At 35.7% G+C, this 24,396-nt stretch overlaps 1 protein-coding gene across 1 annotated transcript; it reads right to left on the minus strand.

Annotated features, from left to right (window-relative positions):
- Positions 1-323: 323 nt before the first annotated feature.
- On the minus strand, positions 324-23,293 carry LOC129255864 (protein CASC3-like). Its single transcript, XM_054894192.2, has 13 exons — positions 23,147-23,293; positions 17,351-17,455; positions 15,424-15,805; positions 14,750-15,159; positions 14,012-14,139; positions 13,546-13,824; positions 11,648-12,906; positions 9,728-9,780; positions 8,168-8,264; positions 6,719-6,919; positions 4,647-4,921; positions 3,700-3,990; positions 324-3,298 (listed from the first exon to the last, which is right to left on the minus strand). Exons 1-13 carry the CDS (start codon positions 23,231-23,233, stop codon positions 3,266-3,268), a joined length of 3,600 nt encoding a protein of 1,199 aa, XP_054750167.2. The 5' UTR covers positions 23,234-23,293; the 3' UTR covers positions 324-3,265.
- Between the last annotated feature and the right edge of the window lie 1,103 nt (positions 23,294-24,396).

Raw genomic sequence — 24,396 nt, forward strand, 5'->3', positions numbered from 1 at the left:
ATATTACTTCAAAAGTTTTAGAATTCACTTATATTACTGAAACATGCCTCTCTTCTTCAGATAATGTGCTCATTTCCTCTCCACTTTATCTCCTTCATTTTTTTCTCTGTCTCTCTCAAAGTGCCCTTTTCTTTTTCTTTCTTTCTTCCTTCCTTTTCTTTCTTGTTCTCACTCCTCCCAATTTGTGTTCATACCCTTCATCCTAATATACCATATTGTTTCTCTCATGTGTTTATACTCCACCTTAAATTCATCACAGCCATGATCATCAAGCTGTCACAATAATAAAAAAAAAAGACAAAACAAGACATGAATCAATAAGATTATGGTATAAATGATTCATATTCTTTTAACCTTTGAAATCATGTTGACTTCTAACATATTTCAAGATTTACAAAAAAGGTAACATTTTCAAAATTATGCACAGAATTATGTTAAGATTTAATGTTAAACAAATACCTTAAACATGGATGAATTAATGAGAGGGAAAAGAAAAAAATGTAAAATGATTTGGTATAAAAGTAAGCACACAACTATAATAACTAATATAAGACACAATAAAATACTTGAAAAAGATATTTCTTGCTATCTGTTTTATATCTTCTCTCATAGGCTGAAGATCACCATGTTAATATGACTGAATATACACTTCCTTTCTAATAATCTATTCTGAAACTCTGAACACTTAATAAGAAACATTTTTTTTAAAGAAATGTTTTGAACTATTCAAAAACTTCTTTTTTACACTATTGATAACACCTTCAAAATAATTATATCACTATTTTATTAGGTACTTCAGACCTTGCTATTGTTGATTTCTTAGGTATCATTGTCAATCTGAAATCCCTTAAATTAAATGTCATTTCCAAATGCTCATTACCTACCTTCTTTCCCTTTTAAAACAACTTTTCAGAATCCGTCCTAATAAATCTTGCTTGGGAAAAAACAGACCCACCAACAGAAAGGTAATTTCTTTCTATTTTTATTGTATTTGCCTTTCAGTTAGCAACTGTTTTCAAAGAAAACTACAAATCTCAGATATTAAAGATTTATCATAAAAACAAGTTTTTCTCTTGAAAACTATACTATCAAACATCAAACATGTTCTTCTTTTAACATCGGCCATTTTTTTTCTGGCACAAACTTTACTAGTATTTCCAATGTGATTGATTTAATGCAATGATATAACAATAACACAGTTTAACTACAGAATGTTCAACTATTAATATTCAGCATAAATACATTCTTATCATGGGAGATAATCATCATATAACAAGTTATGTCTAAAAAAATATTACTGGATTTTTTCACTTGCCAACAATATTTAACAGTTTGTACGTTTCATATTTCATTAATTTCTAACAGTAACAATTTACATGTCAAATATAAATGCATCCTTCAAACAATAGTTGTAAACAATTATTGTCCTAAAATTGTATACAGTCCTATCAATTTTCATAAGGACTGTATACAGTTAAGTGCATGCAGTCCTTAACCTTATCCTAAGATTGTATACAGTTTAGTGTATGCAGTCTTAATCAATTTCCTAAGGTTGTATACAGTTTAGTGTATGCAGTCTTAATCAATTTCCTAAGGTTGTATACAGTTCTGTGCTTCCATATCTCCTTATATATCATTATCCTGTATTGTGTCATGTGTACCCTCAATTTTGCATGATTCATGCAAAGCGTATGCATACTATCAGGCTGTGTTCCCATCGCTGTCTATAATGGTCATGCAATATGTGAACAGATAGACTCAGCACTGTGGATAATTGTTCATAGTGAATATTAATGGACCATTTGTAAGCAATGGGAACAGAGCTTATATTGTTCTTGAAATACTCTTGATATATATTCTAATCAGATACTTTGACAAGCTGTCTGTGTGTACATATACTTGTAAAATAGAAAGTGTATGAAGAGAAAAATGTGACATGGGTTGCATTTGGACCCAATAAAACGTGTTATAAATAAAGACTGGTTTTGTTTTCATTGTGCCTTCTTTTGTAGTATAAAAGAAACTGAAGTATCTGTCTTATGAATTGAAAAATTAGGGTGATTCAAGACTTTCGCTTCTCACATTTATTCCAAGCTGCAGTATCTTTTAGTGACAAACTAAAATACATCTCTAATTAGTCAACCATCCAAAATAAAAAATAAAAAAACATAATTTCCAAATTACAAATATATCTTACATAATAATTTGATTTAATATCCATGTTTCTTCTACAAATGAATGTGAGCTAGATTATAAGTGATGCTCACCCAGAAATTATTTTGACTCAAATTAAGGCTATGGAAATAAGTTCAATACACAGACCTTAGCTAATAAAGGTATTTTTTCTCTGAAGAATGATTTTAAAACTCATTGCCTCTGACACCTTTCATGGCAGAGTTCAATACAACACATTCAAGAACAACCTACAAAATTTTCAGGTTATATTTTCAAGCTTCTTAATTTCTAAGATTAACCACCAAGAAAATATCATTTCAGACTGTAACACTCTGGAATTAGCTATACCCTTTCATTATATTCATTATTTCCTTATGAACAATAACAGCAAAACATTAAATAAACTAAACTGAAGTATCAAGGAACATAAAAATAGCAAAAGAAGAATTTAATTTCAGTTTTACACATCACAAGAACATATAAAACAGTCGGGAATTAGATTATTTATTGCTCAAAAGTATATTTGTATGAAATTTTCAATAACTTTGTTTCAACGTATTGAATACGTCTACTAATTTTACCATAGTTCTTTAATAGTGCAAGATGATTATGCGTTTCTAACAAAAAATTACTTCACTCTACAACATACAGAGTATTCAGAAACAAATTATGATAAAGAGATGTGCCTATCACGATCCAACAATTTTTATTGCAGGCTTTTTTTTTAAACTGTGGATGTCTTCCAAGAGCGTTTATTTGTTGCTACTTAACAGAACTACCTCTGCGATCAAGAACTACGCATAAATATAAATCTTGTTGCAGAGCCCACACATACATGTCAACCTTTCCATCTTGTGCACGAACCACAGATAGCAAGCCAGTATGTAGATTGCCAAAAAGGTTATTAACTACTCATAGACTGCAATGTCAAAATGTACTAACCACTTTACAAATTATCAAAATTTGAAGGTGACTCCATACATAAGTTTACCATCTGATCATTAAATGTAGAACAGCAAAACAAGACTGTCATTCGATCACCCAGGAGGATCATCAAAAAGAACAATTGAAACTAAGCTCTTCTTCATAATCAACTACGGTCATCAGATCTTCGTCTGCTGCCCTGTAATAATAAATTTTAAAAAACATCAATTTACTTAAGACTTACATATATATTCCATTGGATTTATTACAAGCAATGATAATAATTTGATACATAATACATGTAATACATGATATACCAAAACAGTTATTACAGTTATTTTTCAACAAAGTAAACTCAGCTAAAAGAGGGGCAATAGGGTTTTGGGGTAAAAAAAAAGCATAATATTGTATGATTAGAACACATGCTTTACTTGAAGTAAATGGAAACAAACATCCCAAGAGTGACTAATGATTGCAAACAGAACATAGTCAATAAAACAATGAAAACCTTGCTAGAATACAAAGTTGCAGAACCCCAGAAATAAAGTGTCATGCAGATAGATGTATTAAATATGACAATATTAAAATATTTTCACTTACTCTATCTGGTGGCACTTCAATAGGAAGTGGGTTGGCCTGTCTTCTTGCGGGCGGTGCTCTCTTCATGCTCTGCTGTAACTCAGGTGAGTAGTAGGTGATTCCCCCTACCATCTGAGCCCCTGGGAGGGGTGGTCCCCCTTGAAGGTTAGGGGCATCATCTCCTCCCATCAGGGGTGGTGGACCTGGGCGTGATGAAGATGGCTGGCGTGGTGGTGGCTGGGATGGTGGAGGTGGTCCTTGGGGAAGAGGGGGACGTCGTTGGTTGTGTTGACGGTTTGGAGGAGGACCACCCTATCATCGAAGAGGGGGGAAAAAAGACTTTCAATACACCTTTGTCAAATTATTTATCAAAACATTTGAACAAAACGTAGTAACATATAATAAGTCTCCCTGTTTCCATTCCCTCGCCTTACACTTGCAAAATCCACTGCCAATGTCTTCAACAAACTTCCTTCCAGTCTTCCACACCTCTGATTACCAGATAGCTTTTCACTTGATTGGAAAGCTTAATGTACTATTTGGTAATTAACAAAAAGATACTCACTTGGCATATGACCTGCATTTGAGAAAACATCTCTGTATTAACACATGAAGGATGGGTATATGGAATTCATTTTAATTTACCCTGATGGTATGTGAATACATTATGAATTTGCATCTGTCCATCTTCTTTTCTATGTTACAGTTTAATAGATAAACTTGCTCTTCAAAGAACACTGTTCTGAATTTACAAAGCATACATATTTATTAGTTTGAATAATGCAACTCAAAAGAGAGAAAATCATACATTGCAAACACTTTTATATCAATATACCAATATCCTTTCTAGATTTTTTTCCCCTTTCCTACAGATGTATATTTTTTCTCAGCTTAGTAGTGGCACCCCTTACAAAATTAGGAAAAAAAAATTTATCCCAAACATCAACTCTAGGAAGCAAAGATCCTACCTGTGGAGGTACGGTTGAGTAATGCTGAACTGGGACCTGTTGAGGAGGCGGGACCGGTTGCTGGGGAGGCGGGACCTGCTGGGGAGGAGGAGGAGGCACCTGCTGTGATCCCATGACAGGGTAATGGTGTCCAACAAACATGACAGGTCCGCCTACAAACTGAGGAGGAGGTAGCTGGTTGGGATGGGGAGGTTGGGCCATCTGGGGTGGAGGGTGGTTAGGACTGAAGAAGGCTGCACTGGGGAGGTGACCGCCTGGTGCTGGAGGCCTCATACCTGGTTGACAGACAAAATACGAGTATTATCATTGCCATTCACCACAATATATGTGTATAATTTGTATTCAATTATACAAAGGTTGACTAGTACATGATTTCTAAACATTTCTGATTGCATTACTGCCAAATTGAAATACATTTATAAACTGTAAACCCTTTATCAGAAATAAATTCACTTCAAGCAAATAGCTAATCAAATACAATTCTTACCAATGCATATGCATTCAAATTAAACACAAAAGGCATTTGACCTTGACTGTGTGACCAAAGACTTGTGCAAGACAAGCAGTGATACTTGATTACCCTTATGTCCACATTTCATGAACTAGATCCATAAACTTTCTAAGTTATGATGGTAATTTAACAAATACCCCCAACACGGCAAAAGTTCATTGATCTTGGTCATGTGACCTGAAACTCATGCATGATGTTCGCTGATGCTTAATTACTCTTATGTCCAAGTTTCATGAACTAGATCCATATACTTTCAGTTGTGAAATTTAAAAAACTTATTCTTGGTTAAAATTTTGTTTGGATTTCCCCCAACATAATCAATTTCATTATGATGATGATGATGGGTTCTTGTATAGCGCCGATATCCGCCTCAGCTGGGCGCTCATTGCGCTTGCTCAAAAATAGGAAATATCTCACAAATTTCAATGTCTTCAAACAGTGCTTAGGATCACCATTCAGTTCAAGTACTGTCCTAGTAATGCTACAATTGAGTTATTCTTGCAATAATGTTGGAGTGGGGAACAGAAAAGTCTTCAGGTAAGACTCAAAAGTTTATTAGGGTCTCTGCTCTCCTGATGAATTGGGGAAGGCTATTCCACAGCTTTGGTCCAGAGATGTAGAAGGCTCTGTCACCCCAAGTTGTGTGGCTGAGAGATTCTGTCAGCAATGCTTGATCTGCTGATCTGAGACTGCGTGTTGGTCTATGCTGAGATAAGAGCTCTGATATGTAGGGTGGAGATTTATCGTTAAGCGCTTTAAATACGAGGACCCCAAGTTTATAGGCTATTCTCTGGTTGACAGGCAGCCAATGTAGGTCACGCAGAATTGGAGTAATGTGGACTCTCTTTCTTTGAAGGGACAAAAGACGTGCGGCCATGTTCTGAAGACGCTGAAGTCTGTGCAGTTGATGTTGAGTCAAACCAGTCAAAATCGAGTTGTAAATGTCCAGTTGAGTTGTAACAAAGGCATGAACAAGGAGTTCAGCAACTTTCTTAGTTACATGCTTGCAGATCCTTCCAAGATTACGGATAGAGATACATTGACCCTAAATGAACTTTGACCTTGGTCATGTGACCTGAAACTCTCAATGGATGTTCAGGGAAACTTGATTACTCTTATGTCGAAGTTTCATGAACCAGATCCATAAACTTTTAAAGTTATGATGGAAATCAACAAATACCCCCAACATGGCCAAAGTTCATTGATCTTCAATGATCTTTGACCTTAGTCATGTGACCTCAATCTCTGGCAGAATGTTCAGTAATACTTGGTAACCATTATGCCCAAGTTTCATGAACAAGGCCCATATATTTTCTATGTTGTGATGACATTTCAAAAAATTATCCTCCGTTAAGATTTAATGTTGACGACGACGCCGCCGCCGTCGGAAAGCAGTGCCTATAGCCTCACTCTGCTTTGCAGGCGAGACAAAAATACAATAAAGAAAATGAATGGAGAAAAAAAAAAGAATAAAACAAGACAGTACAAATATAGATAAATAAGAAATAGAGAAAGAGAGTAAATAAAATAGCAAGATGCAAAGAGAAAGTGTCTTTCTTACCAGCATGCATGTCAGGTGGTGGCATCATGACATCATGAGGGGGAGGGTGAGGGGGTGGAACCATCCTTGACTCTGGACTACCTGCTAATACATGGGGGTCTGCTCCACTCACTGGGGTGGGGTGGTGGACATGAGGTGATGTCATCGGTGGGGGCTGTGGGGGAGGGGTATGGGCGAGGTAGTCCCCTCTGCTCTGGTAGCCTGCTCAAGATTAGAAGGAAAGACAATAATGCAAAATATATTCGACAGGTACAACAATTCTAGAGTCTGATTAGCTTCACAAATACCACTTAACAAGAAAGATAGCACAAAATTGTGGCATAACTTAAACATAAAATGGGTAAATGGAGTTTTGACAGCCACAGTACTTATTCTTACAGGATGAAAAACTGTAAGATATTTCTTTTGAAAAATAAAGAGCTAAGAACCTGTACTGCAAACAACTAATCATTATTCAAAATAGTTCAAGTGGAACACCTGTAGCAGTCTCACCTGCATAACACAATTCAATAAAGCAGTAGAGCTGACTTTGAAAACAACTCTTGTATAATTATTCACAAAATACACAATTCATATGATAATAAAATACTATGTTCACCTAAATGACTTTTGACCTCAATCCTGCAAATCTACAACTCGTGCAAGACAATCACTGATACTTGATTAACCTGATGTCCATGTTTCATGAACTAGATCTATAAACTTTCAAAGTTAGGATGGCAATTCAACAAATACCCTAAAAATAGCCAAAGTTCATTGACCTTAAATGACCTTTGACCATGGTCATATGACCTGAAACTCACACAGAAAATTAACTGTTACTTGATTACTCTTATGTCCAAGTTTCATAAACAAATACCCCCAACCTGATCAAATTTCACAAAATTTGAATGACCTTTCACCTTATTTATGTGACCTCAAACTCACACAGGATGTTCAGTGATACTTGATTACCCGTATGTCCAAGTTGTAATAACATTTCCAAACTTTGACCTTGGTAAAGATTTTAATGTTGATTCCCCCAACATGGTCCAAATTAATTGACCCTAAACGACCTTTGACCTTGGTCATGTGACCTGAAACTCGGGCAGGATATTCAGTAATACTTCATTAACCTTATGTCAAAGTTTCATGAACTAGGTCCATATATAGATAAGTTACGACATTTCAAAAACTTAACCTTGTTTAGATTTCAATGTTGACAATGCCACCATTGCCGCCGTCGGAAAAGCGGCGCCTCTAGCCTCGCTCTGCTACGCAGGCAAGACAAAAATTCATCTCTTTGATATATTTTGATACTTTGATTTTTCTGTTCATTCACCACTTAATTTTCATTGATTCTAACCTTTTCTGTAAACAAAACTGCAGCAAATTGATGCAGCATCTCTGACAAAGTTGGCAAATTAACTTTAAATGGCAGCAAACAGCATTTTATCAATATTTTCCTACCTCTATCTCTTCCTCCTCTAGATGGCTGTTCAGCTGGACCAACTGGTCCATCTTGACTTCTCTGTCGCTGAGATGAATACCTTTTGGGGCGCCCTCTCTGTCAAGATCATGAAAGTAGACAAATTAAAAAAAGATTAATGCTGATTTATAAGAAAGGGCATACATGCAATTTCTAACTTAAATTTGGTCATAGAATTTATATATTTTCATGCCCAAATGGAAAAAAAAAACAATCATATTTTATTAATTATTTATTCAAGACCTTCCTAAATAGAATTACACACTTTTTTTTCCTGAAGGAACATAAAGTCCTAATTTTAGTTTTACATTTTACATGACGTGACATATGATTTTGAGATAATAATTATGTTCCTTTATTCTTGTTTAATGTATATGCATCACCTTGAGTGACAATTTATAATTAAAAAAAATAAGAGCAGGTATTCATTAATTATTATATAACAAGTTCAAGGATGTAGCCAATAGTGAGTACTTATGCAAGTCATATGTTCATTCTTTAATTCAGACCTGCCGACCTCTGGGAATGAAAAACTGTATTCTGTGATTAAAAAAACTGTATTTTCCCCCAAAAAAGTGTATTTCATAATAAAATGCGTGGTGCACTCGCTCATCACGGCGCTCAAGCTGCATGCAAGCTAAAATGCGCACTGCTCTTGCAGATGAAAAAAAAAACATTAAAACATGTGTATATCTCACCCTGGTTTTAACAAAATGATTGGAAAAAAAAACAAGTTACCTGAAATTACATTGATCTAATAACCATATTTGTGTAAGTTGTATGAAATAGAGACATATAGAGATGATTTTTCTCAATAAATTACGATTTTGTAAAAAAAAGAAGAAAAAAAAGAAATTTTTTGCAAAAACGTACTAAATACGGCTAAAACGTACTGGTTGGCAGGTCTGCTAATTCCACCCAACCTCCCAGCCATCCATTTTTTGTGCATTTTTAGTGCATCGTTTTACCCATAGCGCATAAAAATTGAGAAGCCATCTGAAATATCTGTTCTTTCAAAGGAAAATCCATTGGAACCGGCACTTACCTTGACACGCATACTAAATACGTATGTGATGTCATAATAGAAAGCAGGAACGGGTGTGACCTCTTCATCTTTTCGATCCCTCGACAATTTGGAGGGATTTGAACCTTTACACTACAAATTTATACTGCTGACCCGTTTTATAAAACAAACAATGCACATTTTTAAATTTGTGATGTTATTGAAGATGCAGGCATCTCGCATATTTGTAATATCAAGCAAAAGTATTCAGCACAAGTGCCTCATGCTTGTTGCATATTGCAAAACCCTTGAATAGGCTGCATTGCCACAACACACTCATAAATGTGCATATTTGTACATTACTTTTATCACAGTATTTCATCTGATACAAACACACACTAAAATAGAATGAAAATTATAACACAGTTTTTTGTATGCACATATCAAGTAATAATTTGTTCTATACACTTATTCAACCATACACACAGTTGCAATAATCAATTTGGTTTAGTTTAATAAATATGTATTACGATCTTACCTCTCTCCTGTCATATCTCTCCTGTCGTGATTCTTCTTGTCCATCAACCGCAACTAAGAATAACGACAATAAAATAAAGAGCAATTGAAAATTTGACCAATCAAGCAAATACAATCAATGAAATTACTACTGGCCTAATAAAATCTGTAAGATCAGTTGGAATTTCATGTAATGATCTACTGAGTTTTTAATATTTTATGTCTAGCTATCTCACACTTCTTAAGAACTAAGTTTTAGTAAATCCAACAAAAGTACATGTCACCATCCTCATTCATTACTAATTTATAACAAGTGGAATGCCTCTGGCAGTCTCACCTGCATTACGCAATCTGATATAGCAGCAGTGCAGCCTTTGAAAACAGCTAATGAATAATTATTCACAGAAGAAAACACTAATATGATAATAAAATATTATGTCCATTGACCCAAAATCTTGGCCATGTGCCTGAAACGCGCACAGGGTATTCAGGGATACATTGCTGCTCTTATGTCAAAGTTTATGAACTAGATCCATAAAATGTTGAAGTTACATGTATGATGACAATTCCACAAATACCCCCAACATTACCAAAGTTTGTTGACTCTAAATGACCTTTGACCTTAGTCATGTGACCTGAAACTCGCACAGGATGTTCAAGGATACTTGATTGCTCTTATGTCCACAATTCATGAACTAAATCCATAACATTTCAAAGTTATGATGACAATTCCTCAAATAACCCCAACATGGCCAAAGTTTGTTGACCGTAAGTGACCTTTGACCTTAATCCTGTGACCTGAAACTCAGGCAGGATCTTTTCCACTATTTCCCTTATGTCAAAGTTTTATGAACTAGGTCCATATACTTTCTAAGTTATGATGACATTTCAAAAACTTAACCTTATTAATTTAAGATTTCAATGTTGATGCCGTCGCTGTCAGAAAAGCGACGCCTATAGCATCGCTCTGCTATGCAGGCAAGACAAAAATAGCAATGTGTTAACAGAGATCATGAAATAAGAAGTTGATTTACTTATGATCGGGTGACTGATCCAAATAAAAAAGCAACATTTATTTTTTTCTTAATATATAACCACTTATCAAGCATGGAAAGAACAAATATAAAATCACATTATAATCATATTATAATGCAGTTTTCTTATATCAAATTACTAAGTTTACTTTTAAAGAAAAATCAAAACAAAGGGTGCTACACATTTTGAAAATCAAATTTCAAATTTTCAAAAGAATTGAAGGCTGAATAAATTGAAATCCATAATCCTTTTGTAAGATTGGAATGTAAGATGATAATGGAGTATAATTTGTATTATTGACCGTTTACCAAAACTTTAAACAGATTATGATGGTATACAACATTCATCTTGATTCCAAAGACATTCTCTCAAAATTATTCATTAACTGTAACTTACTCAATATAGTATTGAAATGATTCAACACTGACAAATTACAGCCAAGAGTGAAAAATATGAATAGTATGGCTGGGGAGTTCGGTGGATTCACAATACGGTGCGCTATCTATCGGTTGTAGCGGAAAGGACGAAATTCGCAATGCCTCATGGGAAAAAGTCGGGATCTGTTGAGCTCACTAAAACTAAAGTGCATGTATGCATGCGATTATTCAGCGCTGGCCGATACAGCTCGACCGGATATGCTATTTAATGGGGTCCGGGAGGTGGAACAGAAATTAGCCCGCATATTTCTTTGGGAAATTTAGACCATTAATAATAGTGCATTCATGCCATATGGTTTTCATTTTTGAAGCATCACAGTCTACTAGTACTGTGTGCTGCCTGCACCTGTGCGCAATGTTGACCCCGAAGTTAGATATTTGGCCTGTTCGCTGCAACCAATAGATGGTGCACCATATTGTGAATCCACCAAATTAGACATCCATGCAGACCAACTAAAAGACTACATTACCTTCTACTCCCACAGGTTCAATAATAGGCATTGTTTCTAGTTTGGACTGCACATCTTGATCACCATGACTCCAGGCAGTGTTATCTTGAATGGAAACCTTAAGTTCTTTCACTAGATTTCTCAGCCCTTCCATCTCCTGTTCTTCAATCTGCTCTATAGGGGCTTCCTTGCTCTCCTGCCTTGTACTTCTTTGACGACGATCCCTTGAATAAGCTTTGCTTTCTCGCTGCCTGCGTGGTTGGCTCTCTTCCCTTTCTACTTCTCTCACAGGTTCTCCACTTCGGCTTTCTTCAACATCCTCTGAGGATGGGGCCCGTCCACCTGCTCTATGTGATGTTTCATGCCGGCGGTTATCTCTATAGTCAGTACCTTGCCTCCTTTTATCTGAATATGTTTCCTGTGTATCATATCTGGCATCCTGACTTTCATATCTTCTGTCCCTATGATCATTTCGAGTATTCCGTTGTTCATACCTAGTCTCATATCTCTCATCCTGTTGATTATAATTATGTCTATAGCGTCCACCAGAACTTGCTGGTTCTGATCTATAATTGCTATTAACCCATTGTTGCTTGTGTCCTTTGTTGATATCTTGTTCTCTCCTGTCATAAAAATTATCTCTCCGAACATCATCCTGCTGATGGTCTCTCCTCTCAGACCCATAGTCCGGTTCACGCTTACTTTGTCGACCAGTGCGTTCATAATCATCACGATTAAATTCTGTTGTTGAAGTATCGTTTCTGTGGCGTTCGTTTCTACGATTCTGTCTCTCAAGGTAAGCATCATGTGCCCGCTCTTCGGCACTTCTGCTGTCTCCCCGACCACTGATTCTACCAGTTCTTCTGGATCCTTCCGGACCCTTGAATCCCCATTGTCTCTCGTAATCGTTGCTATCCCCTTCACCCCTATCTACACTCCGCTGCTCTTGTTGTTCATTACGCTCCTCTTGGTACCCTCGACGATTTCCACGGTAACCGCGTCCTCTACCTATCCTCCTATCACTCCGTCCCCTATCATCAGCATATCTTTCCTTTGAGTAGCTTTCATCATATCCTTGTTCCTCTTCCCTGTAAGATTCTCTAGAGTTTTGCCTGGCTTCTTCCTGCTCTGCTTCCATAGCCCAGGAACTGTTTTGTGTCTGAGAACGAATAGTCTTCTTTGGCACTGTTTTATTTTCTTCCTGTGGTAGACTTGGCCACTCCTCTTCTTTTTGCAGGTTATCTCTAGATGGAGGCTCCGGTTCTCTGTTGTAGACAGGCCTAAACATAAGGAAATAAAGTTCATTAAAACTACATAAAAAATGCAGTGGTGATATGTTCATGTAGCTTTACACAAGTCTATTAACACAACATTAAAATGGTTACTGAAAGGATTTATGGGATTACCAGTAGCACCCTTCCTACCAAAAATAAGTGCAACATCTCATCCAAAACAAACCATTATACCTGCTTCAGTTACCGATTTGCACCACATGATTCTATTAATTTTTCCATCTTTTCAACTCAATTTTCTCCTTCAGGCCTATCTTGACCCTAATAAGGCTGGGGGAGGGGCCTCCCAGGCCCCCTCCCCCTCCTCACGATGTCTCACTAAGTCCAAATCTCCACATTGTTCGAGACAAGTTTATTTTACCAAATTTTTTCTTTGTATCCATGATTCGACTGAGAGAAAGAATGCTTTGTTTGAAACATTGGGTGCATTGTAGTTCACATATTAAAAATTATAATGCTGCTTTCTATGACCTTGCTGTCTGTGACCATGTTCGTGTTTTGGGGCTAAAAATCCAGGAGAAAATATCTGACATTGCATAAATTTTACCATTATACTGGAAAAGTTGTCTTTTAAAGATTACTGGAATCTTCAATCTTGTCTGTAACACAAGTACAAAAGATTTCTACCTTCTAGGCCTTGACTCGGTCCACCCCTCACTATCCTCATCTTCCTCATCTCTCCTCCTAAATCCCCTTCCTCTCCCTCTACCCCGTCCTCTTCCTCTGCCGCGCCCCCTACCACGCCCCCTGGTAGGTATTGGTACATCTTCTAGCTTCTTCCTCCTTATGTCCATCCCATAAATGTCACGTAGCTCTTGACTGGACTTGGGGGCTTGATCTTCTTCAACAAATCGATCGTGTCTCCAGCGATCCTCATTCTGCCATAGCTTTTTCTTCTCCTTTGGCCTGAGGATTCAAAAGAAAGAAACAAAAAAAGACTAACCCTCCTTATCAACAATTCATTACATAACAGAATCTGAAGTACTCTTATCTGTTGACTAAAAAACAAGTTAAAGTGAGCTGCACATAAATGAATAGAAATTAGAATTAAATAATTTAATTTTGAATAGTCTTTATCAATATGCTCCCTTACTTGGTTTCTTGTTCCTTCTCTTCATCATCACTCATTGTCCTGCTATCATGCATATAATAGGGTCCTTTCCTTGGTACAAACTGAGGATTCTTTCTATCTTCATCATCATCCAGATCCTGAGGTGCTTCCTAGAAAATGAAATTAGTTTTCAAGGTAAATCATGATGATCTATAGTTCAACAAAGATAGTAAGTGAATATCTCATAGATATACCACTTCACCAAGTTAACATTTTCAACACTGTCATTTTCAAACAATGTTATTTAAATTTGCATGCAACAGCATTACTAGTATGTGCATTACATTATGATAATGCATGGTTGTTCACAGGCAAGACAGTGTAAGAGAAAGATATTAAAAGTAAATTGATACCCATGTTAACCACTCCTACCAGTCCTAGCCAAGTATACCACAGGGTCCTACCAATCATTATGAATTAAATACAGTAGCTCAGTGATGATCAAGTTGCATGTACATTTATGCCCCAAATACAAAATAAAATTGCTGAAAGCTAACCCCATCCCCTCAGACAGGATAAAGACATTTATAAATCAATATATTCAACATATATGTACATCAATTATCATTGAACAGGGCTCTCTCAAAAAGCAGATTTTATGTACTGAAGAGACCACCCTGTCTGAAGAAAAAAATAATAATTAATCACTCATAAATTTATGTGCTTTTCAAGTGTTCCTACCCTACTTTTCTTTAAGCTATGTATTCATTATCTGCATACCTCTCCATCTCCACTCTGTCTTTCTTCATCCGGAGCATCTTCCGCATCTTCATCCTCATCGCGAATCTCTCCCTCTTCAAGATCTTCTTCTTCTATCTCTCCTTCTTCCAGCTCTTCTTCCTTTTCTATCTCTCCTTCCTCCAATTTGTCTTCATTCTCATTTAATTCTCTACTGTCTTCCCCAGCTGATATCCTTTCGTTGCCAACATCACTCTCTTGTATCTCTGCCTCCTCTTCAGGTAAACGTTGATCCACCTCTACGTTTTCATCCTGGATGACGTCTTTGTTGCTTGGATAAGCCTCTTCTACTTTTTCTTCTAATTGTTCTACACCTTCATCTTTCTCTGGTTCTAATCTATTTTCTGAAATAGTGTTTTCCAACTGCTCTCCTTTATCTGGTTCTTGTTGTACTGTGAATAAAATGGTATACATACACATTCAGACACTTAACACAGTGATTCATAAATATACACAAATAAAGGCATACATGAAATTTCAAAATTTGACAACTATCAACTGTATTTTAAGACTTAGGTTGGGAAATTTAATAATAAAATTTACTTTGACAAAAAAAAAATCTAACTTCATAAAACACATGCATGTGAACTCAGCACCTCCTCTATTCTTGTACCTACAGGTATATCTCCTACTGAATAAACAAAGCTATAACTGACCATTTATGGAGGCATCATGACTAGTATCTTCCTGGGTTCCTTCAACTGCAGGAGTAGTAATAGATTCTCCAACAACTTCCGTTTGTAAGACTTCATTAGCCCCAGGTGCTTCTGGTTCTTCCGGCACTTGCTTTCCTAGGGTGGTTTCATGAAGAGCATCAGGTGTCGTCTTCGCAGGTTGTGGTTCAGGCACATCTTGAGCCTCCACAGTATCTGAAGGAGTATTGGTAGGAGCAGATGCAAGATTATCCTCCAAATTAGAAGAAATGGGAGGAGATTCTGTTTCATCTTTAGTGGAAGGATTCAGTGTGTCCCCTTTTCCTCCAGGCTGGTCTTCTGTCCTTGCTATATCATCAGGAGATATTGGCTCTGCCGCTACCTCCTAGTCAAGACGAAATAAAATAGAATAGGAACATATGAATTATCCTTAATTAAATGACAAATAATTTGTCTTACAAAAATAAAGTGTTACATGAAAGTATTAGCAAATGAATTCCAATCGTACTAATTACTCAGAAGTCGAATACAGGTGTATATTTCTTCATTCCAAATTATATCAATAGCAGGAATCATATCAAGTATACATACATGTACCTAATTACAAGTACAAGTACATGTAGTTGTTTGTCAAAGAATAGTAAAAACTACATGTAGGTGCTCATGTTTATTTCGAAAATGTTTAAACACTATTAATAAACAGGCATTTACATTTAACCGGCGGGGGTAGCAAAAACAAAAGAACAAAAAAAAAACATAAAAAACGCTTGGCTTCACCTTTGGTGTCCTTTTTCTTGACTTGAAAAAAAAAAAATTATCACTTAAACAAGTGGAGCGCCTCTGGCAGTCTCACGTGCATTACGCTATTCAATATAGCAGCAGTGTTGACTTTGAAAACTTACTATAAAATAATTATTCACAAAAAACACCATTCATATACATTGTAATGATACAATACTACCTCAACTGACTCTTAATGACATTTGACCTTGATCATGTGATCTAAGACTTGTCAGTGATAGTTGATTACCCCTATGTCCACAATTCATAAACTATATCCACAATTTTTGAAAGTTATGACAACAATTTAATTACCTCCAACATGGCCAAAGTTCATTGACCTTTAATGACCTTTGACCTTGTTCATGTGACCTGAAACTTGCACAGGATGTTAAGTCATACTTGATAACTCTTATGTCCAAGTTTTATGGACTAGACCTATACAATTTCAAAGTTATGAGGGTAATTCAACAAATACCCTTAACTTGGCCGAAGTTCATTGACCCTAAATGACCTTTGACCTTAATCATATAACTTGAAACTCAGGCAGGATCTTCAGTAATATTTGATTAACCTTATGACCAACTTTCATGAACTAGGTCCTTATACTTTTTAAGTTATGCTGTCATTTCAAAAACTTAATCTTTGGTTAAGATTTGAAGTTGACGCTGCCGCTGTCAGAAAAGTGGCGCCTATAGTCAAGATGGAAACACAATATGAGGCAAGTCAATAAACTTTTGCTTTTCAAGACAATGACTCCAAAGGCATAAATATGTTCGATATCAATGATTCAATGACTTATTCACTACATCATTCCTTCTTACACCCCCAACTTTTGGTCAAGGGCTCAAGCCTGAATAACAGCTGTAACATCTTGACCGGACTGAAGTTTATTTAGACTATTTGTTTCTTATGCTTGCTTAATTCTTTAATCATGCTATTTTGAAGAAAGTTTTATTAGTTACATGTATACTTCCAGAAAACATATCAAATGAGCTGATTAATTCAACTTGTACTATTTGTGTGTTACATGTACGTAGTTATCTACAACTTTGAACCAAAGTTTGAATTACTCTCCATGTCAGAATAAGGGCCATTATCTGCTATTAATTTGGACTTGTTTCTTCTGCCTTGAGATATGTCTACCTACCTTATCATTATCGTCTAATTGTTGATTAGTACTTAATGGAGCTTCCACTTCATCTGCACTGGCATAATCAGATTCCTCATCTTCATCCAAGATTGTATCACTCTCCTGTAGACAGTGTGACAAATGAAAACAAAACCCAGAGAAGAATAAAAATTAAGGCATCAAGATTCCATTATTACCAACCTTAATAATCATCATAAGGATGTACATTCGCCTAAGCCCCCATCCCACTTACACGTATTCTGAATCAAGTAGTATCGGCTGGAATGAAATGACCTATGTAGGACCACCAGCTGGTCAAGTTTTTATTCCCCGATATACATGTACAACTCTCTCATTGCGTTCAATATGTTTTGAATGCTCTGCTCGTCTGCTGGTATGTTTTAAGAATGCAGAGAGAATGGACTACAAACCCTGTTTGACATTCTTTCTTCTAGTTTGTTACAGAATTAATATATAAAGAATCTTATGGAATAAACAAAGACAATATTTAGGCCTACTTGGCAAATCAAATAATGCGAGCGCACAGCGAAAAAAGCTGCAAATGGTATTCACACCATAAAACGGACATTTTACAGAGCACTTAGAAAAACATTGGATATGAGAAAAAATGTATACAGTATTTCACTCTTTTGAACGTGTATTGTAAGCCATGCCTGTTTTGTTTCTCAGTTAGGTCTGAGTGTGCATTTAAGTCCTATTGTAGGCCCCTAATGCAAGGCTCGACATTAGCGGTGGCCCGGTGGCCCAGGGCCACCAAAAATTCACCTCGGGCAACCATTATTGATAAAATGTTAAGTTTTGGTGGCCCGAATCGGGCAACCAATAATTTTCAAAGTAGCGCAATTTTCCTCCCAATTTTGCACACATTTATCAACTTTCTACAGCTCAAATTGCAAGCCAGTTTGTCATGCGCCCTTTTTGTTGATTTACACACAAATACACACACACAAAGTTTGCATATTAGGCCTACAGCTATAGCATACAGCAGCTATTATCCAGCCAACCGCGCCGGCCGGCTGGCGTGAGCTTTGCATGAAGCCACTGCATACAGCTGTGCTCTAGATCTAGCTCAGCCTATTCAGACTCGGGGAGCTGCGATAAAAAATGTTGCTGCTGAGAAATCTTCCACAGAACTTTGAAAATCTAAGTCAAAGTCACCTTTTACACCAATGAAATGCCCTTCTACAGTCTATATTACGAAAATCTGGTGTACCCTGATTATTTGCAAGTATTAAGAAGAGGAATTATGACCTCTCTTTTGACTCAAAAAGACCGATTTCCACATGAATTAATACACATAAAAACACATAGGCAAGTACATCACAGTCCCACGTGTGCATTTGTATGTATGTTGATACTTGGTTTCTTTCGAAGCTGTGTATTTTCTAGCCTTAAACAAACAGACAGTTTCTTTCTTTCTTGTTTATAAATTACTTCTTAAACCACTCTTGAGAAAGTAAATACTTTGGGAAGGCATTTCATTGATATGAAATGTGATTTTTTTTTCCAACATTTTGGCAAATATAGGGAAGGACTTTTCTCACACTTTTTTTCCAGATATATTTTTTGCCGTTTTCTTTTTTTTTTCTTTCATTTTTTTTTGACAGTGGTTAAACCATTTATACCCCTTCCCATTGAATATGCCTGATTAAAAAATATGTTTCTACTGAAAATAAAATAATACAAACTAAAGGATATAAAAAATAGAAAGGTGAAAATTATTTGCTTGGCTTTTAATTATATTCCAGTCAGAATAGACTGTTGCCACAGCTGTTAAAAAATAATGTAATGGCTTCTTAATTTTCCCCTTTTCCCCAGTTTTACATTAACTTTGTTTTATTAATTTTTCTTTCATTTTCTTTTCTTTTTTCTCTCTAATTTTTTTCTTTTCTTTTTTCCCCTGTTCTTTGTTTTTTTCTTTTTTTAATTTTGTTTCTTTTGTTTTATTTCACTAATTTCTTTTATCATTTTTGTTTTCTTTTTGTTATATACTTTTTGAAAATTATTTTCGTTTATTTCCCCCTTTTATGCATTGTTCTAATTTTGCGGCATATTTTTCTGTGATTTTCTCCTTCTATACTATGCTGCAAAAGAGAAAACAGAAATAAACTGGATTTGGGGCATGCATAATCTAGGTTTTAGGATTCAAAGAGGAAGGAAGGAAAAACCATTGTTTTGTACATCTATCTGAGTTTGCTATGCACTATTTATTTACTTTACCATTATCTCTATACAGAGATTTAAAAAAAAGTCCACACAACCTGCGAACAATACAATTCATTTATTCACTTTCAATCATTTCATTTTTACAATGATAGAAACAATTATCAATTAGCAAAGTAAAATAACAGCAAACAAGGTTTACATACAAGATGTATAAAGTGAAAGTAACTTAGTGGTAGTGGCTGCAGAATTAATATTTCAGAAGTTTGTTTTATTGATTTTTAATGTTTTTTTAAAATATTTTTCGGGCCACCAAACTTTAATATTGGGCCACCAAAAAAAATAATTTGATGGTTTTGGTGGCCCAAACAGGCCACCACCAAAAAAAGTTAATGTGGAGCCTTGCCTAATGCAATATTAGCCCTTATCAAACTAGGGGGGGGGGTCAATTTGAGCCACCCCCCTCGACAAATTTTGTCACTACGCCATTGCACGAAATTTTTTTACCACACCGTTCGCTGAATTTTTACTTTCAAGTCTTGCGCATCATTTGAGACCAATTTGCGATGCCCGGGTGTGCGGTTTCAATATTCCGCAACATTTTGTAAATGCATGTCGGACCCAAAAAAAGTGATTCCATGTACAATGTCAATGCAAATTGTGTTTCAACCAAAAATCATAAATGTATGATTATTTTTACTTTTGTCGGTTCAAATAGATTTATTTTATGCTATTTATGATCGCAAAAGGGTCCCTGACAAAGTTCATTGGAAAAAACAATAAAAAACAGAAATACAAATTTAAGAAACAAAAAATACATAAGAAATTATATTTTTGCAATTTTTTCGTTGATATTTGTTATAAATGTAAAAATGGATACTCTCACAAAAATTAGTATTCCACTACCTAAATAAATAGAGTTAAAGGCAAAAACATACAAAAAACAAATTTAGGGCAAATTTCATATGCTTATTTGCATAATTACGGTACTTAATTAAAAAATATAAACAATTTATTTTTGTCATGTAAATTTGATGCAGTTACATGAAATTGCTGATACACTTAACTGCATGTAAAATCAAAAGCACACAAATACGCGGAATTCTACTACACAGTCGGCTTGCATGAGTGGCTGTATTTGTATAATAGAAAAAATAAAGTTCAACAAATCAGAATACACACCTTTAATATTTTCAACTTGAAAAAAATAAAGCAAATAGGCTAAAAACCATGTAATATAACAGTTGTAAGTAGTTTTGATATAATTCTTAATTGACAATTGTTCCAACTTACCCCATAGCCATACCATGCATGTTCAACTTACCCCGTTATGGGGTAAGTTGGAACGCTTGCGATGGTCTTGTTCAAGGTGGATTTTTTTTCAGTAACCATCAGAGTTAAAATATTTATGGGGTACATTTGAAGCCCTTAGATATATGCTTTAAGCTGATAATGATATATTGTTTCTCGAATAAAATCTATTTGGATTTTACAGCCATTTTTATCAAAAATGTTCCAACTAACCCCAATAAAGTGACATGAAATATATTTTTAAATCATTTTCCAAGTCTTCCCCTGACCTTATTTCATTCACTCATCTCCCTCCTCTTATTTTTCCTTTCCTGTTTCCCTCCTTTCTGTCCCCTTCTTTAATTTTATTTTTTACTTTCTTCCCCCTTTTTTCTTTTTTTTTTGCTCTGCCAATAGTACTAGGGTGTCTGGAGAAAAAATTTATTTTTCTTATTTCAAGAAAACATCACATTTTCTTTGTGAATTTGAAGAGAAATGACCTTCAGACTGACAGAAATGTAAAATTTTTGAAAAAAATCCAATTATTGGCTGCAAAAAAGAAGAATGAAATCGGGTAAATTTTCAGCATTTCTCTGCCATAGACTGTGTAGTTAAGAAATGGACACACACAAATCCAAATTTTTAGCTTCCGAGAGCTGTTATAAATTTATTATTAATGCCAAAAACTTGTCCATAAAGAGTCCAATAGGATTTTTTATGCTCTATCTGATGGTATGATTTTTATAAAGATTTGGAAACCAGATCACAATGAAAAATTGCGACAAAGTGAAAAATATTGTGCAAAACAGAAATTTCATTTTCCCATAGAAAACGCATGGAGAAATGGCAATTTCAACACACACAAAAATAAGGATTTGCAATTTATCTCTAAATCCTTATTTAAAATGATCATATAAACTTGTCCTTACTGTCAGAAGAAGCCCCTGAATTTTCTATTTCCATACTAGACCAAAAGCTTCAGTCTCTGTATTTTGGTTGTTCCGCTGAACTACGTTGGCTCCACTCACCATACATAGACTGAAGGGGATGGGGCCCCGTACCTACAGCCAACGTATAGTGAACTAGCGTTTTATAGATCGTGATTTAAAACTGTTTTTTAAGCAAAATTGAAAGTTTCATGGTTTCCATTATCATGGAAATATAAATAAATTAAGTAATTGCATACCTTGGGCCGGAGTTATTGAAAAAAATCCTCTGGATGATTGAGAAATCTGTCATCTAAGACATTTTCACCTGACCTGACGGTTTTTCTTGCAAGTTGCCATCTTGAATGACGTCATTATCGTATTAACTTAATGTCTCGAATCGATATATCGCGATTATAACTAGTACTCGTACTAGTATAACTAGTATCGTTTATCTTCGGTTTCGTTCGCATATGGAGCAGATCGTATAATATCGAAAGCAATATCGATATCACATTCGTGATTGTTGACGTTCGTTTGTAAATATTTTATAGTTTGGCTGCCATTTTGACCATTTTTATCGTGTTCAACCCAATTAAACATCGGTAAAGTATATTTTTCATGCCTTTTTCATCTATATCGTTTGAAGTATTTAAATGTTGGAATATCATCAATTAAAAGTTTGTTGTTTATACATCCTTAGATTGTAAATTCGATGTGTAAAATTACATCAAACTTTGGACTGTGAATTGACAAAAGGGAGGGAATGAGAACACATGCGAGCCCACACGTACACCCTACCGTCGGTAAATGGGGATTACAGTAAAATGTCAGAAATTGTTGAATAAATCCCCAGAAACGACGGTTATTCCTGTCTATTTCCATACATGCCAAACACAAGTTAATAATCAGTTCAGATCACATTTTTCTAGTAGCCTGAACTTCCCCGAAAAAATGTGCCATATTTCCCCTAAATTAGCCTGTTTTATGCTGACACTTTTCAGTGTGGCTTCAGACACCCTAATAGTACTAGCCCCCCCCCCCCCCCCCCCCCCCCCTGGATCCGCCTATGAAGTAGCTCACTGCACTATCTCCCGATCATGCCAGTTTACTTTGGTAAAGAAGTTAGACTTATTAATATGTCTTATGACGGTGTTGAGAAACGGACCCCTGCAATTTATATTTACCATATATGCAAAAAGGCAAGTCAATGGCATTGGCAATGCAATGGCTGCATGCACGCACCCTATCGGTGAGGCAACACTCCACATTCACTTCGTACGGATACACTGTCTGTAGCGATCGAACATACCGGCGCCGGAATCGTAGTCCGGACATGTCATGTACCAAAATGTGAAATTGACAACCAATTACTGACAAAAATAAATTCTTCAAGCGTTGCAACCACACTTACATCTCCTGAGCTATTTGCAATGTCATCCCCTTCCTTGGTTTCACTGTCATCAAGCCGAACTCTCCTCCGACGTCGTCTGTCCGCCATTTCACAACTAATCCCCGAGCTACAATTCTAGGGTCAAAGGTCAACAATCACCGCACCGGCACCACGTGCGCCGCGCCCGAAAAGTTTCTGTGGCAAACATTTTCCTATTCATTTATTTCAAATCTTTATCCTGAGTTGCGGCCTTGCTCAGCTTTATACAAACAAATATCTGAAATTACACCATGTATACAATTAAGAAGTTCATTAAAAAAATCACTGGTCTTCCACGTACAGGCTCTACATTATTATCTAAAAACACATAATTCATAACATAAAGAAAACTAAAACAAGTTCATTATAAGAGTCTTCACATCAAAACAAAAGAAAAGAAGAAATGCACGCACATCAAAATAAGACTCAGAACATAGAGATGTATAGTAAACATCTCTATGACTCAGAATGAGAAAGTAAAAGGAAATGTTAAGAGAGGGAGAGAAAGAGGGAGTGATAGATAGAGGCAGACAGAGGGGGGGGGGGTGGAGAGGCAGAGAGAGAGAAAAAACAAATGTGAGAGAATAAGGGGGGGAGTTCAGGAGCAAAGAAAATTATGTAATTATGTAATATTAACGATGCTTAATTTGACTACAGGAGGATCCAGCCTTCGCCAATAGAGGGGGGCGGATTTTTTTCAACCATATTTTCCCGATCGGCCGCTCGAAGTTGATTTTTGTTTGTTTCTTTGAAGGGGTAGTCCTAATTGTCAAGGCTTTGCTTTATTCTTATGAATCAACATCAATAGGTCCTAAGAGGCTAATCTCATTTATAAGCCTTATTTAAATATTGCGAGCACAAAGCGCGAGCTAATTTTTTTTACTTCATGTAGTTTGTTCTAAAAATTTAACATTCTGGGCAATGTGTGTGATCCTGAACAAGATGTGCATAACTGCGAGCGCGAAGCGCCAGCAGAAAATTTATATATATATATATATATATATATATATATATATATTGTAAAGAAATTTCTTTTAGTTCTTTACAATATTTAAAATAAAAAGATTTGCCAAAGCTGTTGTACATGTATAACTTCACACATTTTATATATATATATATATATATATATATATATATATATATATATATATATATATAATCTGTATTTTGTATACTGTTCTGTCATATTCATATGTGAATCTTTTTCCGTGTACAAACATTTGTAATTCAGC

This window comes from Lytechinus pictus, chromosome 1 (assembly GCF_037042905.1).
Source record: "Lytechinus pictus isolate F3 Inbred chromosome 1, Lp3.0, whole genome shotgun sequence".
In the NCBI taxonomy this organism is placed as follows: domain Eukaryota; kingdom Metazoa; phylum Echinodermata; class Echinoidea; order Temnopleuroida; family Toxopneustidae; genus Lytechinus; species Lytechinus pictus.